This window comes from Dermacentor variabilis, chromosome 3 (assembly GCF_050947875.1).
Source record: "Dermacentor variabilis isolate Ectoservices chromosome 3, ASM5094787v1, whole genome shotgun sequence".
Classification (NCBI taxonomy): Eukaryota; Metazoa; Arthropoda; class Arachnida; order Ixodida; family Ixodidae; genus Dermacentor; species Dermacentor variabilis.
The window spans coordinates 126,706,971-126,725,851 of NC_134570.1; the positions used below are offsets into that span (position 1 = coordinate 126,706,971).

The 18,881-nt window shown below is 45.4% G+C and overlaps 1 protein-coding gene across 1 annotated transcript in view; it reads right to left on the reverse strand.

Moving 5' to 3' along the window:
- Nucleotides 1–1,633: 1,633 nt before the first annotated feature.
- Nucleotides 1,634–18,881, reverse strand: part of LOC142574733 (uncharacterized) — a 33,049-nt gene continuing 15,801 nt past the window's right edge. The window contains exons 4-8 of the mRNA XM_075683756.1: nucleotides 14,662–14,821; nucleotides 9,786–9,884; nucleotides 3,336–3,614; nucleotides 1,919–2,116; nucleotides 1,634–1,662 (exon numbers count right to left, since the gene is read on the reverse strand). Of these exons, the coding sequence (XP_075539871.1) occupies nucleotides 1,634–1,662; nucleotides 1,919–2,116; nucleotides 3,336–3,614; nucleotides 9,786–9,861 (582 nt within the window). The 5' untranslated portion in view covers nucleotides 9,862–9,884; nucleotides 14,662–14,821. The remainder of the gene's footprint in view (nucleotides 1,663–1,918; nucleotides 2,117–3,335; nucleotides 3,615–9,785; nucleotides 9,885–14,661; nucleotides 14,822–18,881) is intronic.

Below are 18,881 nucleotides of genomic sequence, written 5' to 3' on the forward strand. Positions count from 1 at the left end.
GTGTAGGGTGCACACAAAATATAGTATCGACACAGCATTCTCCTGAGCCCTTGAAATAGTTGAGGGCGGTAGTCGCTTTTTGAGCCGGTTCTAATTACTGTCGGATATGATATGAACGTCAAAAATCTGTTCACACAACCGCCACCGTCACGTTCAAGCAACAGCAGCTGCACACACACGAACAAAGCTACCATTTCCGTATGCTTCATGGGGTAGCAACTGCTTTTCTTTGCATAGAGATGAAAATGCAGCAACATGCGGAGCGCTGCCTAGCTTACCCTGCACCCTAAGTTTGATGTCATTCCAGGGTATTTGAAACACCATAGCAGCACTTTTCATCATCTCTGGCCGCGCGGCGGCCTATATAAAACTAGTGCCACTTTGTCCGAAAGATGGCGGTAAGAATGTGACTAAAGCTTTTTTATTTTACTTCGGCATGGATTTGGCATCATTTCTGTGGGTAAATATGTAATGCAATTTCTTGATAAGTAATTTTGAAAAGCATTGAAGGCAATGTCTCATGTTCTGCACAAACATTCTCGCGACCATAATTTCACTCCAAGAACAACTTTTCCAGTTCCAACGGAAGTTTTCTGCAACCCTCATGGACGCTTCACTGCACTTTCTAACAGTGCACCATGGCACAGCTGTTGCGTCGAGGCCGTCGGCCAGTTGAAGGCACCACTGCAAGCAGACACCCATCAAGAATGAAGGTTTCCGAGCTACACAAACATGTTGGGCAGTATAGATTTTTTTTTGTGCGGTAATGTCGCCTAATGTGTAGTCACATATTCAACGATACATGATTACTCATTTGCTTGCAGCCAATAACAAGAACTTTAAGTCAATTGCTTTAAGCGTCGTAAAACCTTCAAAAGCAATTAAAGAGCATTTCTACTTCGCTCCGAATAAAGCCACAGTCTTGAACTACCTCCAGTGTAATATTCCTAACGTACATTATCATGCTACAGATTTCGATAACAACTTTCAGGCTGCAAGCGTGTTTCTCTCCAGAAAAACATCAAGAACCCCAAAGACAGCAGAAATTTGTCAATATCAAATGACGTCCGCGAAGAAACTACAAGTTTGCAATTTCCTAATTGCCTTTCGCCGCACCACTTTATTTATGCTTTCCAAGAACGATCTCCATAGGCCTGATAGATCTGAAGCAGCACAGTGTTGGGAATCTCACACAGTTTAAAAGAGAAAAAAGAAGCCACGTAATTTCCCACAACATTTTAATTACCACAGAACACTTCCGACTTAGCCAGCAGATCGCGGTTCATATGCAAAATATTTCTTCGAAATTTTGTAGCACTCTATATAACCGCACGCTCAGTGACACCTGTCAATATTTCGCTAGAATGGCTTTAAAAGCAAGTTTTCAACGAACGTGGACCAGCGCAGGTAGTCGCAGTACCAGGGCGAATTCGCGCCGCCAATTAACACAACTTGCCTTACCGACCATGACTGGCGATCTGCGAGTGACTCATGGTGACCGAGCTCCTCACCCGCCCTTGAGCACACCCAAATGTCTAGCGATTGATGTCGTTTTTACTTACTAGCACCACCATCCGCACGCAAAAGAGGCGTCAGTGAGAACAGACATCCTGCTCCTGTATCACCAATTGATTCAGCAGCTTTGCGACTCGAATGTCTCAACTGCAAAATTGAATAGGGGGTTACTGATATAAAAGAGCCAATCTCTGATCAAAGCAACCCCCATGACCGGGCACACAAATTCTCCCAGTCGCTGATGTGAATGAGCACGAAGAGCTTCACTTTGAAATTTCATGCGCAACACGAGACTACGCAGGTCGCCCAATGTCATAGTTGAAGCTATAGATTCTTATTCAAAATATGACGAGAAAAGAAAAAAACAGCTAATACGATAGAAAAAGTTGCGAAACGCGCTCACCGTAATATGTCTCTAAGAGGGCGGTATCCAACCGGCCGGCCGGACTTCCCACATGGACCTTCAGATTGTTTAGCTTCCGGATAGCGACTTCTCGCACTTGGCTTTTTACCCAGCTCGACGATTCCAGGGCCTTCCGGAAGGCTTTCCGAACGTCTTCGACCACAGCCGCAGCCCTGTCAACCGTCTTCTGGCTTACCACTGGTCCCCAGAAGAAAACGCGCGCGCATATATTAGAGCTTCATTATAGGCCGATACCTTACAGCATATACAGTATTGCGAAACAGTATTGGAAGAAAATAAATAGTGGTGGCCACGATTTAAAGTGCGCCTCAGACAGGATACTCCTTTTTCATAAGGTGCTCGCAGTGACCACTTAAATACAAGAGAACGAAATCAGAAAGAAATTAAATTATACGTTTTTACGTGCCAAAACCACTTTCTGATTATGATGCACGCCGGAATGGAGGTCTCCAGAAATCTAGACCAACTGAGGTTCTTTAACCTGGACCTAAATCTAACTACACGGGTGTTTTCGCATTCCGCCCCCATCGAAGTGCGGCCGCCATGGTCCGCATTCGATCCCGCGACCTCGTGCTATGCAGCCCAACACCATAACCACTGAGGAACCACGGTGGGTAGTACGAAACTTGAGTGACGTGAGTTAGTTCGGCATTCTACAAATTCAAGTGTCCTTACGGTAAGAGAAACCAGTGTTTTCTCAATAACCTTAGCAAACCTTGCTTGTATAGACAAAATGTATAGACACAATAAAATGAGCACACAATGAGTGCGACAATAACTTCTATGCCGTATGGCAAAACATTTCCTGACGAAAAGAAGTAGCACGCTGTCCCTTCAAGAAACTGGAGCATGCACAAAGGGCATTTGGGATGTGGGGTTGGGAGGAGGGGAAGAGGGGGAAGGGTCTGAGGAGGCGGTGGAGGAGCCCAGATGGCAAAACATCGCGCCCTTTTTTTCATATCTTTACACTTCTTCCAATTCTCCCCGTATTCTAGCTCATGAGATAATCTACAGAGGAAAAATGTGTCACATTAGCACTTATATGTTATTCCCGGCTATTTAACGCGCTACGCCAAATATGAAGTGTCATCCCTTCGGCAGTGGTATAACCGATAACTTTTGAAATTAAGACAGAAATGCGCTCCACTACAACTAAGATGCTACTGTAAATTTTCTCATAAATAGAGCGAATTTGAAAGTAGAGAAGAAGAGAAGGTGAGCCTACTTTAAATAAAAACTATAACAGGACTGTCATGAAGGTACTGTGGAAGCAGTGCGCATGTTCATTATGACCACCACAGGGTTTTCTGTTGCGAGGTTTTGCGAGGTTTTGATTATCTAGTAGCGCTTAAGGTAATGCGAACGAGGGAGAAAATGGACAAGTGAAGACTCGCACCTGAGCTTAAGTACCGGTTTAGGAGTGCCAGGTTCATGACCTGCTGGACGTGCTTGTAGCAGACGTCACTGGCGGTTTGGTTCCGCAGCAGAATCGTCGGCTCTGTGTAGTGCACCATCTGCCTGAAGACGCTCCATGCGATCAAATGACGCAGTCCTTGCTGGCCCATAGACTTGAACAGCTTGACGAGAACGTCGAGTACGTATGGCTTATAGGTGATCTTGTCAGTACCGCGGTAGATGTTGTTAGTGTATTTCGAAAAGATGGCAGCCCATTCATCTGGTGAACATAGAGAGACACATGTGTATAGTAAGCAGTGGTGCCCATCCCGGAGTCCATCGGATGTTTTACTTTCAGATGTGTGTATACAGGGAGTTTCAACAAATGATTTTAGTGCTATATCAAAAATAGGTGCGTTCAAATAAAAAGACACTTCGGAGACCTGCCATGAACTGTGGCGACCATGGGGTGGCGTTTGATAAAAGATATTTAGGGAAAATACAAAAATTTAGCCCATTCCATTTATGCAGTTTCATCGCTACAGGAAAATAGAAGCCAGACCTCTGTTAAAGCAATATGAAGTTTTGAATCTTAAAGAAAGCCATTACAAGCGAAACTGTGGCACGACAATACTCGGCCATCAGAGCGTGCGAAACGAGACCTTGTAGGCTGCAGGGCACGCTAGCTGCACCCCTCGATAATTCGCTGACCTAAATGAGCCGGCCGAAATTTTAAAAAAGTATTAGTAAATTAATAAAATTTGGGTAGTAAGCTAAAATTACCGCGTATAACTCGACACCTCAGGGACCACGCGGCTTAGGGCATTTCGCCGAAGGAATGATCCTTTTTTTTTCAAGAGGGCAATTTGTTATTATTACTAAAGGGCTTCGACAAACAGCCAGTGTAAATGAATATTTGCCCCAATTGAATAAATGAAAATTGGACGTGTGGGGAAACTTTCTTATTTCCTTGCTGTTGTGAACATTTTAGCCCCGGTATACAAATGACTTGTCGTGTACTTTCGTCCTTAATAATTTGGCGCGCTTGTCGTTGAACGTTTGACAAAACGTGGCAAACAGTTTGCCACAATAAATAGCTTCTTTAAAGTGCATCTTAGCCTCTTACACAGGCGCCCTCTGAACCTGAATATAGTGGGGCGGACTCGAGTGCCCGCGGTTATGATAAATACTTAACTGTTGTTGTGTCACACACCGGCTGTAGAAACAATTCTTGCAGTCATGAGTAACCACAAGAAAGGGCAAGTGAAGAAGCTTCTTCGTTTCTTATATATCGCAATTCGTATAGCTAGTGGCTTGATAGTGAAAACGTAACTTTGTTCTTGTTAGCAAACAAATGACGGTTCCACTGAGCCTCGTACCCATTAGAATACATTTTGTACAGTTGCCCGTACGTACAAACAGCCGCCAAATTTCACGGTTTATTTAGAGTTACAGCCAAGAAAACTGCCGTGGGATGCAGGCACGTACGCAGGATGTTTTTCGGGGGGGGGGGGGCAACCCAAGGTAACTCATCTATGCAAATGAGGTGGAGGGTACTTTTACTAGTACAAATGTGAATAATGCCCACCATTTGCAATAAAGATGCGTAAAACCGCACAATAAAATTGAAATAACCTGTACATCACAGGTACTCCTATGAGATACACCTCTTCTTTGCTTGGCAAACAGAGCACCCCATCAAATGGACTCGCACATGAAAGATGCGCAGGAAGAACCTTGCCAAGAACAAGTTAACAAGCGAAAGTGCAAAATAAAGATTTCTAGTAACCTGTTCTGAATTACATGTGCAAGAATATTAGAGAAATGTATATTTGCGACACGGTCACAGTTCTTTTGCATCCCTCGTTTACTGCTCTACCAAGTAGCAAAAGCGACTGGTGGTGTTATTTGTGAAGTTGCGTAACGATGCGTGGTCACCAGTCCCGTACAACAGCGTAGAGCGCAGAACGCTGCGGTTCTAGACGTACTGCGCACACCGCGGAAGGTTGGAACTCCCCCCTCCCCATTAGCACAGCAGGGTAGTGGCTACGTCAGGCTGCTCGATTGATAACTGTAGAAGTATCATTCAAAACACACGGAATTATTCTCCAGTTCCGGCGGCATTTTCTCTACTTCCTTTTTAAATAAAAAGATGTTGATCCATAAATACTTTCACAAAAATTTTCGCTTTTCCTTCCTCTTTGGCTGTGGCCTCGGCTTTCTCGCTTAGTAGCTCGCTTAATTTCTCATCTCCTTGCGACTCTTGTTTCCAGTTGCCAATTTTGCACGAAAAGTGTTGTACAATAAGGGAGAAACCAGACGAGGTAACGGTTGACAGTCATATTTCTTATGGGTTTAAGGTTTATTGCAGGGTGTGATGAGCGGCGCTGTTTCGCAATATTTTATTTTCCACCTTATCTAATCCATATCGCGGATATATGGTTCCGAGAATTTGCCAGCGTCGCGACGAGCTGTCACTCGAGGAAATAATGAAGCAAAAGGAAAAGTTAAACGCAACTGGCGTTTTCTGCGGCCACAACTCGTTCAACGAGCATACAGACCAGCCGACTATGAACCGAATCCCTTTACTAGCCCCTGGATAAGTCTAAACAAAGAAGGTTCAACTAACGAAGCAACAGGGATGCGCGTGATCGTTGAATAGATGGTGACATAAAAATTGTGTTGGGCATTATAAATAGAATAAAATATAATTAAAACAATAAACTACGCCCTGCCTGCTGCAATAGATGGTGACAACTGAATTCATCTTGAGTTAATCGTGCGGGCACCGAATTGATTACAACACTGGCCTCCACACCGTAGGAGATACCGATAACTACCGCCATCCAAAAGGAGGGAAAAAATGTACAACTATTCCACTCCGTGAAGATGGAATGGCAGAGAAAGCTGACGACAGTCAAAGCTCTCAAACGAAACGCAAAGTGTTTCACATCCTCTGCGGGTCGGCCTGAAGCTAGTGCAATATCGAGCCGACCCGCGGCGGACGTGTAGCAGGCGTTAAGCACCCCGCATACGTGGGCCAATCCCGAAAATAGCGCAATGCCGGGCCGACCCGCGGTGGAGGTGAAGCAGGCATTAACTCATCATACGTCGGCCGATCCCGAAGATATTGCCATACCGGGCCCACTCGCGGCGGGGGTTAAGCAGGCGTTAAGCGTTCCCCTCATGTGGGTCCATCCCGAAGGTAGTGCAATGCCGGGCCGACCCGCGGTGGAGGTGAAGCAGGTGTTAAGCACTTCCCATATGTGGGCCCATTCCGAAGATTCCGAAGGACGCGTTATAGGCTCCCGAGTCCACAGGGGTATGTGCCATTGATATTTGACCCTTTTTGCACTATCACCAGGATCGGCCCACATGATGGTTTTTTTCTGCTAACGGACGCCGAAAAAAAACTACGGAAGTTGGTCATACACTGCTTTCGCTGTAAAAGGCAGAAAAATGTTGACCGCCGAGTAGATTGATTTGCGGATGCTCTAGGAATGTGTGTAAGGAGTTGTGCCTGGGGCGGATAGGGGGGGGGGCGAGTATGCCCCTTAAATTCGGGGGGGGGGGGGCCGGGCCCCCCCGGGCCCCCCCTTGGGTACGTGGCTGGTGGGATGGTACTGTGCGCACAGGCATATGTTTGTCATTCCCATTCTAAATGGCCTATGGAGAACTAGGCGACGTTAGAGAATGAAATCAGACCGATTTGAGGCCGCGGAGATCGGCAACATGGCATTACCTCTGGAGCGCTCTGCTGCACGTTCGAGTAGATGTTCGTTCTAGTTACGCAGACAGGACTAGGCATACAACCACCGCACACGACGACGGAATCGCCACGTTGTGTAGTTTTGTGTGGCAAGGAAAATACGCAAAGCCAGGAGCACAGAAGCAATTGCTTTGCGAAAGCAACTGGGAATGCAGGCTTCGGACAATGTGACTACGACAGAACGTTATCTTTATGTTCCTTACCAAATTTTAGAATCCTAAACAAGCAAGCATGGGGCGTAGATCACGTGGTGATCATCGCGTCTGCAATGCATACACTGTTATAAGCTGCGAAAACAGGAACAAAAAACTTAAAAACAGTACGAGCGCTCTACATGCAACAAGCGGGTAGAGTGCTTTCTCAGAAAAAGCACAGGACTCGCCCATTGTATTATGTTCCACGCTAAGTTACACGAATAGCCAGCACCAGTCCAACCTCGGTGATACAAGTGATACTCACAGAAAGCTGAATATCCTAAATTTAAGATCCCAAAAAAGAAAATAATACAGGGAAAAGAAACGAGGATGTAACTGGGATGGGGGTCGTGAAAACTATAAGGATGAAAGTCCTGGCTAGTGTATTAAAAAAGGCAGGAAAGCAAAATCGCTTGCAGATATTCTGCTCCGGGCCCGCCCCTCCCATGTTGGCCTCTGATGTTAACGTGTTTTGATTTAGCCTACTGCAAAAGCCTTAACAGACATTCTTGCGGGGGCAGTCTCTGCATACGCTCTCTTAATTCTCTAAGCGTATAACCAAACTTTCCATTCTGGTATATCAGGCGCCCCTTAGGAATACCTGACTGAAGAATGACAGCATTTCACTCCACAGGCAACACCAAGCTTGCTTCCCCCTTTTTCTTTGCACAGACAGGGAAGTTTTGACATTGTGCTAACCATTCCTATACTTCAGAAACATTTCTCATTGAACCACGGCACACATATTCATGGTGAAAAGCACAGAGACGGCTGCCAGAAAGGTTGGATGAGGTGACACATTAATTTTTTTGATAGCTGCCAATATTTCTGTACTACTAATTCAGGAAATTCTAATCTTACTATATCGCAACGTTTCACAGATGAGCTGCAGCGCACTAAGGGTTGAATATGTTCTGTAACAGCAGAATTCTCAAGGAATCACTCCAGAATAAACATAAGTGATAACATCAAGGGCGCTATAACGTAAAACTATTCCACACTTTTCTATTCCAATTCTGCAAACAGCCCTCCGCGATTGGCCAAAAACTTTTTTGAGCCACCCCCACTTCGCCTATCATTCACGCGACGTCACGAAAACCACAAATGCTCCATATCTGATATGCCGTTTACATCCTAATTATGCATGATTTGACCGAACAAAACAAAAATAGTTGGTTCTGATTTGGCGCCTTTTTGCCATTAGCCCTCGGCTATTGGTCAAAAGTTCTCAGGCTGCACCCACTTAAGCTTCCTGTCACGCGACCTCATAAGACCTTTCAAAAACTCACCGCGTCACAGGTAGGTCTAGGCGTTAAGGGTGCATTAATATGTCGAACAAAAATGAATTTTCTTCTGAATAGCCACAGGCTGCCTCGTCGTTCTTAAAGAAATAAAAAATGGCTGACGCCGATCGCTCGGGCCCTGGCTACTTGCACTTGCCGGAGAGCATGGGTTTATTTGCGTATACTAATACTTTTGCGTGGCCGTGCAACGCTTTCGAGCACTTTCGGCACATTTACCACCTCGTTCTGCCAACTCTTCTTTGCTGAGGATCCGTCTTGGTGCCATTCTGAAGCTTCCTTTGCATGCCGCCGCGATTTTCGACCAGACACCACAAGCTAAGTAAGGTACAGCGGACCAATCGCATACGCCGGCACCACCCTCTTTATCTGGTTATCGATTTTCGGCACGGTGGCTCGGCCCCATCGAAACCTCTCCAGTTGAGCGTGCTCCTCGCTCCTTGTCAGCCAATTACATAAGACAGGACGCTTAGTGCAGGCACTGTTATTCGTTTTTCAAGCAAAAGAAAGCGTCCTCCTGTGAACGGGGAGAGCGTTTCATTGGCCTGTTCAGACAACCCTGCGGGAGACTACCCGATGCTTGTGTGAGCGGTTAGGCAAATTTGACGTCAGTATATTGCAACAAAAACATATTGGAATAGTTTTACGTTATAGGGCCCCAAATGTGCATTGATTGCATGTATTGAAACATACTCCCCACATATTGCTAACTAAACAGATATCGCAATATCAGAATTAAGAAATCGACAGAACAGGCTAAAGATATAGTTTGTAAGTACGAAATAACGCAGTCCTGTAAGAACATGTTTTTCGTATTATAAAGTGTAGTATGTTATGTTTGTGCTGGTGAACATCGCCAATAGCTAGCTGAAATCAGCGACCACATTCTTGGATAAATAGACGCATACATTTCAATAGGCACTCTTTGATGTGTCGTCTTCTTTGCGTACAGAGCGAACATTCGTACAGAAGAATGTGCCTCGTCCTTCACTCTAACACAGCTTATCGTATCCTCGATAATCAGTGATGACCAAGCGAAAACAAACATGAAACTCTTGGTGAATGCAAAAAGTACACTCGCTTCACTCCATAAAGAAGCTGAAAAACTATGAAACCTACATGTAACTGCATGTGCCGTTATGGAGCATTATGAATAAATGTGCACGGTAGTATAGAGAAGTACACACCTCCGGTGACATAGGGTGTTGTCTTTTTACCCATGTCACTGATCAACACAACAGGGCTAGAAGCTCGTAGTGACATTGTATCGAAGACAATATCGACAACTGAAATAGAAAACAGAACACAGAAAGCAGGAGTTATGAAATAGTAAGCTTGCTATACAAACTTACTCTGATTTTCAGCGCAAGCGGATCAATAGAACGCTGCAGAAGTACTTTATCTTCGGCACACACGAAAGACTGACGGTTTTCGAAGCCCGATTGCTTGGAAAGACAGGACTTGCCTCCAGCTTTGATTCTTAGCCCTGCTTTGCTAATCACGCAGGAAGACGCGGTACTTTCGATATCATTACAAAGCACCCGCCAAAGCCATCCGCATGCCTAGCTTGCAAAAACAATAACATTTGTGACATCGGCGTTCTTTATTGGTTAGCTGAACTTATCTCGAAAAAATTTATCACAGTACATATCGCAATCATCACCCAGCATCTGGAGTAGCCTGGCTGGCCAGTAAGCAAGCAAGCCCCTCGAGCACAATATTAAAGCTTGTATGTGTCGCTCTCGAGAGGCGAAGTGTTCTTGTGTAATTGAAGCGATTCGCAGTAAGACATCTGTTTGAACAAGGCTCGGTGCCCTAACTACGTTTTCCTTAGTATTTTGGCAACAGTTATTGCAGTTTTAAATTACAATCTTAAGAAAATATTGAACATAGACTGCGTTGACTATGCGTTGCCGCAGCCTTGTGTTTCCTCAGCGACCTTAATTGTAAAATTCTGGAGAATTAGGAAGGAACAGCGCCAACTAAGACGACCACGAGAGGGAGAGCAACACAGAACACGCACCAACTTCCTCTATCTTTATTCACCGAAAAATCAGCAAATATTAATTCTAATTCTAATTCTAATTCTAATTTAGAATTCAAGTATGCACTATCTAGTCCAAACGAATGTTGTTGTGAACTACGCTCGAGAACGCCGGCATGTATAATGGAACTGCACATTAACTCATCTACGTTTATTCGTGTCATGCCCGTTGCCTGAATCGCCTTCCACGTTAGTTCTTATTGTCAGCTCATAGGCGCATTTACACAAAACAGACGTCTCGAATGTGTACGAGAGGTTCGCCTGTACGTACCCTGATATATATGTCGCATTATCTCCATTGCAGATAGATGCCGTTCTTGGTCTGAGCCATGCGTTTACGATTTCTAGCTAATCACTTTTTTTAAATACCATTCGTCTGCCTAACATTTGCTAATCGGCCAGTGAACTAATTGTTTAAGATGTAGAGATAGAGCCTTCGACATGTCCATGGACGTGTTTGTTTCTGCAGCAGCTGGGACATGTACAAGCTAATGCGCTATACACCTAGATGACTGTTATTTAATATTCCGTCATCTTCATTCTAGTGCAATACTCTGCACTTAATTGAGAGAGTAGCCTGTCCAGCATTGGAATTGTAGACCTTGGACAACACTGAGTAAATCGGTGAAAACAACTGAATCTTATATTCCTTTTTGATGATGTGCTGCGGTGACATACTGATGGCGAAAGCCTCAGCTGTAAAAAAGCTTGAGTGGTTGTTTAGCATATCCGACAAAGAAATATTTCGTTCTTAAACAGGTGCAGCTAGATATTTACAGCTAATATATAACGCGACTTCTAGCACACCAAAACGTTATATGTCAGTCTTCACAATTTCTATCAATAAGCTTCAGTATTCCCTAAAGTTGTAGCTTGATCAAATGTGTCAAATCGTAAGGTCAATATGCAGGCAATAATAGAAGCTTGTGTGTTGTCAAGAGTTGAATGATAAGTGCTAAATCCTCATTTCCGGCCAGTTTAGTGGCGCTATTTAACGCACTTAAAGGCTTTTCTCACTATGTTGGGAGTGCCAAATATTGGCAGAAATTTGTCTTTTGCAGGGAATTGCAGCCATATTATGTGCGACGTTTGCCAAAAGTAGAAGTGTGCAGCTTAATTGCGTGCATTCAACATAACGGTTCAATGCTCTTCTTGAAATTTTTATTCGTTATTTGAGGGAAGCAATTGCATGTCCCAGCTCTCCGTAGTGCACTACGCGAGGTGCGGTGTTTATATATAGAGAAATTAGTAAGCATGTTGTCACTGACAAAAGATGAATGTTTAATCTGAGTGCGTTAACTACAGCCCTTTTTAGAAAGTTAGCTACTAAAGCGTCCCGAAGTGTGATACGGCCATTCTCTAGTACGTTTCCAAGAGTACAATAACAACTATACAACACACTGTCGCGGTCTCCGTGCGGGGACAATGTCTTCACCCAAAATCAGAGAGGTGGGCGTTTCGTCCTTGGCAAAGCTGAATCAAGCACACTTAGTGAATGTTATGGCGTGACGTGAATCAAGATCGTGACAAAAGAACTGGCGACCGCGACAGGATCTATGATGGAAAAGGGAGCTTGGAGAATGGAAAACCAGTCTTGGTCAGCACTGCACAAGCATGCGATAGTACACTCAGCTGTCTTGTGCTAGAGCAGCGAGTTCGTGTAATGAGCGGTTGTGTGTGGCTGTCGATAGTTCACTTTGAAAGCCCAGTGTGGGCATTTAGAAAATCTTGTGCCGTTGGGAAGTCAACTCAGGTTATCGGGCACTGAATTGAAGAAAGCGATAAAGGAACAGCAGGCGAGGCAGCGCGAGCCGGTAGTGTTAGCTGTAGTAGTAGCGGAGAAGGAGCATGAGGACGCGTTGGAAGCAGGAAAACGTAGGGTTCATCTAATGCATTTCTATCTAGGGCTCGACTCACTTGAGAACGAAGTACGGGTCTGAGGGGAGTGCAGAAGCAGAGCCGAAGAGCATAGTTTCTGGTTAAACACAAGAAAACTATTCATTTACAAGATAGGAAATGATAACTTAGGTTGCTTGTATTGCGAGGTTTCAGAGCATGGCGAAAGTTCAAAAGTGGCTGGAGAGCCAAGGTTCAATATAGATTTCTACGTGCTTAAATTGGGCAGCACTAATTGTTTACGGCAGATTGCCTCTGGGTGATGCTGCCGATTACAGGAACGTGAAGACAGAACAATTGAAGAATTTAGGTTTTACGGCAGAGGGGCTTCCGAGACAAACTTACTGCAGGAAAACCAGTGGATTGAGAGACGGTGCCACAGTTTCCGTGCTGTCTTACAGATTATTTCGGTGGTGCGATTGAACTTTCGAAAATGGTAACACAGTTAACTTACCTTTGACGGCTGCGTGTACCAACCAGTCGCTGATGTTGAAAGCGAGAGAAGTGAAATATCTCGAGGACATAATCTATAAATGGTGTTACCGCACCACTTGAAACGAGGACAAAGAAACAGCACACAGAAACGCGATTGTGTCTGTGGTTTCCTAGCCCTTGTTTCAAGTGGTAGGCAAATAACCTGTGTCATGCTTTGTTACCAACCAGCCCAAACCGTTTCCCTTCTCAGACATTTTGGAGTTGCCTGACCCATTTTTCGATGCTAAGGGGGCCACCAACCTGTCAAAAGCAAAGTGAGAAAGCCCTTAAGACACCGAGAGCACCGAGAGGCCTGTGCACGAGAAAAACACAACAGGTCGTATCCACTGCCTCGGTGTTAATTGTATAACCGACTCGGGCCTGGCAGTGCAAAAGAAAAAGCTTCTGTGGCCAACGTAGTCCCTCCACCTTCGTTTTTCGATTGGAATTACCGCAAGGCAGATGTGTGTACGTAAGAGGGCAAAGAGGTAAGCTGCAAGCCTCATTTGCTTACCCTGTTGCGACGAGAGTGAATCGGGAAAGCATACGGGAATACTGCCTGACGCTGTAGTCACTCTCAGAAGTTACTGCCAGCACATCTACAAGCCCACTGGTCCGCTGCAGAATTCGCTCCTCGTACATTCGCTTTCCTGGATGCACCTAAAAGTAGATTTGTGGTGTACGCCTACGCACGCTCCCTAGACAAGCAGGAGCTTGCGTACCGATGACTAGGTATGAAATCTTAAAACCAATATGAGCTACCTATAAGCTCTGTTTTTGCTGAATTCACGGTCCATTGAAAACGTCATGCAGTTGTCGAGAGGAAGGCCCATGTCCCTGACACGTTAAGACGAAGACGAACTGGGCCCTCCTCGGCAATTAAGGAGATCTGAAACGCGTACTAAGCCCGTTATTTCACAAATATGTTTACAGCCTGATAGCACAGGTGTGCCGCCAGCCTCGGACGCAGTGAATTCGTAATATTTAACCCGGCTAGGCTATCCACAGTAGACTCGCATGTATTCCACAAGCCAGCTTCCCAGGTGACTCCCAGTGCGACTTCCTCCCCTTAAAGATGCCGCTTTGTACAGGACCACATTCTGCAGTATAGCGGGTAACATCCAAGGTGTGCTAACCTTCGTTGTGAATGTGGTTTTGCGGAGGGTCAAGGAGCAGAAGCCGCACTCATGCTGTCATATATGTTTTACGAGAGGACCTGAATGAACTAGTGAGGCATATTTGCCCGCTTTATTTGGCTTCCAGCAGCTTGTCCAGATGCTGTGGCTTTGCCCTGCTTTAAACAGGCCCGTTGCCGAAATGTGCGAGTCTTCTACCTTCATCCCACTAGGCCACCAGACTATACCACAGGGCTTCATACCATTCAGCCCTATTGATCTATCTGATTAAAAGCGGCCTGCGTGGTATATAAAATTGGTTATGTCAACCTTTCCAAATCAGAGGAAGAAAATAGCCTGCTACATTTGACATTCCAAACACCAATAGGCTTCTTCGTTCCGACGCATCAGCGTCCAGTATTTCGCACATCATGAAACCGCATCTAGCGCCTTGCTCTCTTCAACTCCATCGTGCAACACTACTATTACACTCTGCCATATATAGACTATAAAGAAATCGAAACAGTCTCTCACGTTGCTTCTCGTATTTGATGATTTCAGAAGCAAGCGAAAGTGCCCGAGAGATTTCGATACCATAAAAGCCGAGCAGGTAAGCATGATCCGCCAAATTAGCCTTAGTAGAAATCCTCCGGCGACTTCGCTGCCATAGAGCCTCTTCCCTGCTGTAATCTAGCTGCAGAAAAATCAGGGAGCGAGAAAGACATTTGTACTTCAATGCCGCGGTTACACAGGAAAGTATAATCTTGTTGCACATCATGCAGCACTGTACCAATGAGCGTCCCACAGACTGGAGGGCAAGCATACGGCAGATACAAATGTTAGGTCTAACACTATTACCACTTGCTGATAAATATTTCTTTTTATTTATTTTATTTATTTATACATACTGCAGCCCGTTAGGGCTATGGCAGGAGTGGGTTTACATGCGAAGAAAACTGATTATGATATGGAGAAACAAGAACATAGAAATATAAAGATCTGAAGGAACTATACATCAGCAATAGCATTTTAAAAATTGAGAAATGGGTAACAAACGAAATATAAAAATCTGAAGGAACTATACATCAGCAATAGCATTTAAAAATTGAGAAATCGGTAACAAACGAACTTCGGCAGGTAACAAATTCCACTGTTCAATCATGCGGGGAAAAAAACTGTATTTGAAAGTGTTAGTGCGTGGATGGAGTGGTCTGATATTAGAGGCGTGATAAGCTCTAGTTGAAGTCGGGCAAGCAGGCATTAAAAGGGAGGGATCTGATAGGTGAGAAAGAGAGTTCTTATAAGAATAGAAAATCTTCAGAGATTCTATGTGCCGCCGCCTAGAAAGAAACTGGAGGCTTAATTCCGTAAGAGCAGCTGACGGTGAAAAGTCTCGGTCGAAGCGACGGTAAACAAAACGAATAGCCTTCCTCTGAACAGACTCAATACAATTAATTTCACATTGTTTATATAGGCTCCATACGGAGGAAGCATATTCTAAAATTGGACGAATCAGTGTTTTGTATGCTACTAATTTAGTGTCCCTCGGAGCAGGAGACAACGTCCGGCGGATGTAACCAAGTTTTTTTAACGCTTTACTACAAATGTAATCTATAAGTTTAGACCAAGACAAGGTGGGTGTAAAAATGACGCCTAAATATTTATATTGAAAAACTCGTGTTAGTGGCACACCGTTGCATATATAATCATAACATACGGGCATGTGTCTGTGAGTAAAAGACATTAGAACAGTTTTATCAAAATTTATGCTCATTTTCCAAGTCGCACACCAGTCACAAAATGAAACAAAGGAATCTTTAAGGCGCTGATGATCAGCGAGTGAGTCAGCTGGGCTGTACATAACACAATCATCTGCATAGAGGCGTATTTTAGAAGTAACATGGTCTGGAAGGTCGTTAATGAACAATAAGAATAGTAGAGGGCCAAGTACGGATCCCTGTGGGACTCCTGAGGTGACATCGACTACCGACGAATCCGCAGAATCATAGCACACGAATTCGGAACGCAAAGAAAGGAAACTGGAAATCCAAGACACTAACTGAGGGTTATTTAGAATATTATGGAGTTTCAAAAGCAATTTAGAATGTAGTACAGTGTCAAAAGCTTTGCTAAAGTCAATGAAAATGGTGTCAATCTGATTACCTAAGTCGATGTAATGGGAAAGGTCATGAGTGAACTCCGTAAGTTGTGTTACAGTACTAAAACCGCGCCTGAAGCCGTGCTGAAAGCTGTTCAATAGGTTATTATTTTCAAGGAACAGTATTATATGCTTATAGATTATGTGTTCTAGTATTTTACATGAGGTTGCAGTTAAAGAAATGGGCCTATAGTTAGATAAAAGCTGCCTGTCACCAGATTTATATAAAGGTAGTACTTTAGCTCTTTTCCAGGAAGAAGGCACAACGCCACTATTATGGGACTAAACCACGTGGGTGACGCCTAAGAACTGACAGTCGGCTGAGTTGGTATAATAGTCAATTTGAAAATGGCGCCATGAATAAAAAACAGACACGCGATGGCGCATTACCAGAAGTACCGACCCCCCTCTCGAGGTCGCCCATTTGCTACAAACAAAGGATGCTTTAATAGAAGCCACAAAGAAAAGTTACCCGTTCAAGTATTGCGCAACAGGATTGAAGGAGAACCGATGCATCTATCTTTTATACGGCGCATGTGCCCCGCCTCAGTAATATCCCATATTGTCTGGTTGCGATACCCTGCGACCTATCGGCTTCGTGCGTAGCTAGTATTGCAGAATTTGTAAATATTTTCAGCACCATGGCTGAAATTTTTTATTACCATTATTTTGTGCGATTTTGTTCAATGACAAGAATTGGTGGGGCACAAGTAGAGCGAACAACTTCGTAAAACTTGCACGAAGAGCCCTTATGTTAAGCAAGAACTTTATGTTTTTACTCACAAGAAGCTGCCATTATTGGTAACCAGGGCAGCCCTGCGAGAAACACAAACTGATCTAATCGTCTCTTCAAACAACCGCATCTGAGCAATCGGCGATCTCTACACTTTAAGGTGACTCAGCTTACTAGGATTACGTAGTAAGCATATTCTATTCATTGCGCCGCACTTCCGATCACTGTAGTGAAGGCTATCTATGATAGGAGCGACAAAATTGTTCATGGTGGTGAGGCACCTAGCCGTACAAGACGGCGCTTGACCTATTCGAATCCACGAGCACGACCCGCTCCTTACAACTCTGGATACAAAACACGCTCGAAGAAATAGCCGAAACGCAACGGACCTCTCAACTGGAGCGGTTGCCCACGACCAAAGCCGAGAGGAAGATACTGGACGACCTGGGAATAGGACGCTCGAACGAGGCAGAGATGGCGCTCCCCGTGCCCGAGGAGGTCCGACGCCAGTCCAGAATCAACCCCATACCCAAGAACATGAATTCTGAGTTTAACAAGGGAAGAAGAGCGGCAAGGGCCAAGGCTCTCATCGACCTGCACGCCAAAGACGAACACGCGCGGTACGTGGATACGGCCGAATACCAACAAAACACCTTCGCAGTGGTCGTCATAGAGGCGTTAACCGGCGCCACGAGGACGACAGCGAGCGTGAGAAGCGCCGGAGCGGACAAGCGGAGGAGGTGACCATCACCCTGGCCATCGCCGACGCAGATTGCCACAAGGTGCTGAGTGACTGGAGACAGGCGGTGGGAAACTTCGCGAAAGACCAAATCTGCAGGGACAACGAGTGCACCCTGCGAGCGGCCAAACTGCAAGACAGAAAAGCAAGAATCAAGTGGTTCCCGGTGCACGCGGGCGACGTGTCGGAATGCACTAAGTAACACAATGAGTCGCCACATGCAACGGCACGAGCGCTAACCGACCGCGCCCCAGCGACAGACCGTCCAACGTGGTTAGGAGCCAAGGACCACATGACGGACTGCAGCGACATCACGAAGGCCTACCGCCTGGCGCGCAGAACTCTCCCACCCCCGCACCCGAGGCTGAGTCGAGCGGAGCCGATACAACTGAGACAGCTCCAGACCGGGCCACTACTGAGCCCGGGGCTGATGCATCGCGTGTACCTCGAGACAAATCCGACCGATAAATGCAGGGTCTGCCGGAGGGCGACGGCAGATTACACGCACACCTTGTGGGACTGCATCAAAAATCCAGAGGAAGGAAGATCAAGAACAATCCCGTCGCGGCTCGAGGCAGCCGCGAAGAGCTACGACCTAGACCAACAGCTCTGGACCATCCAGCAGGTCCTCCGGGCACACGAAAGGCAGGGACCCAGCGAGCCGGCAACGGCGAGCGGAGACCCGCGCCGAGTAACGGCAGCCCCGTAGATAACATAGGCCCTCGTCGGAGCGCGCGAATGCCAAATTGCAGGCACAAATAGTTTATTGCAATCCTACCCAATAGGCAAATGCTAACTACAGAGGTAGAGGTAACGTGTCAAACGGATAAGCGGGAAGAAGGGAATTGAGTGTAAACAATAGTCGCTGCCTTATACACACAACACAATAGCAGTAATATTGCACGTTAATGTCAAACGGGGGCAGTGACATCAGCGTCGCTTCCCTGATTACCCACCCATTGTTACAGGCATATAGCTAAGACTTTCGCTTGGTATTATATTCTACCTAATAAATTCCGCACTCCGTTGCCCTTTCTGCTATACGTCGCCGTCCTACAGAGTGCCGGGGTAACATGGCATGGCATAGAATGGCAAGAACGTTATTTCGGTCCAGCTAAACTAGG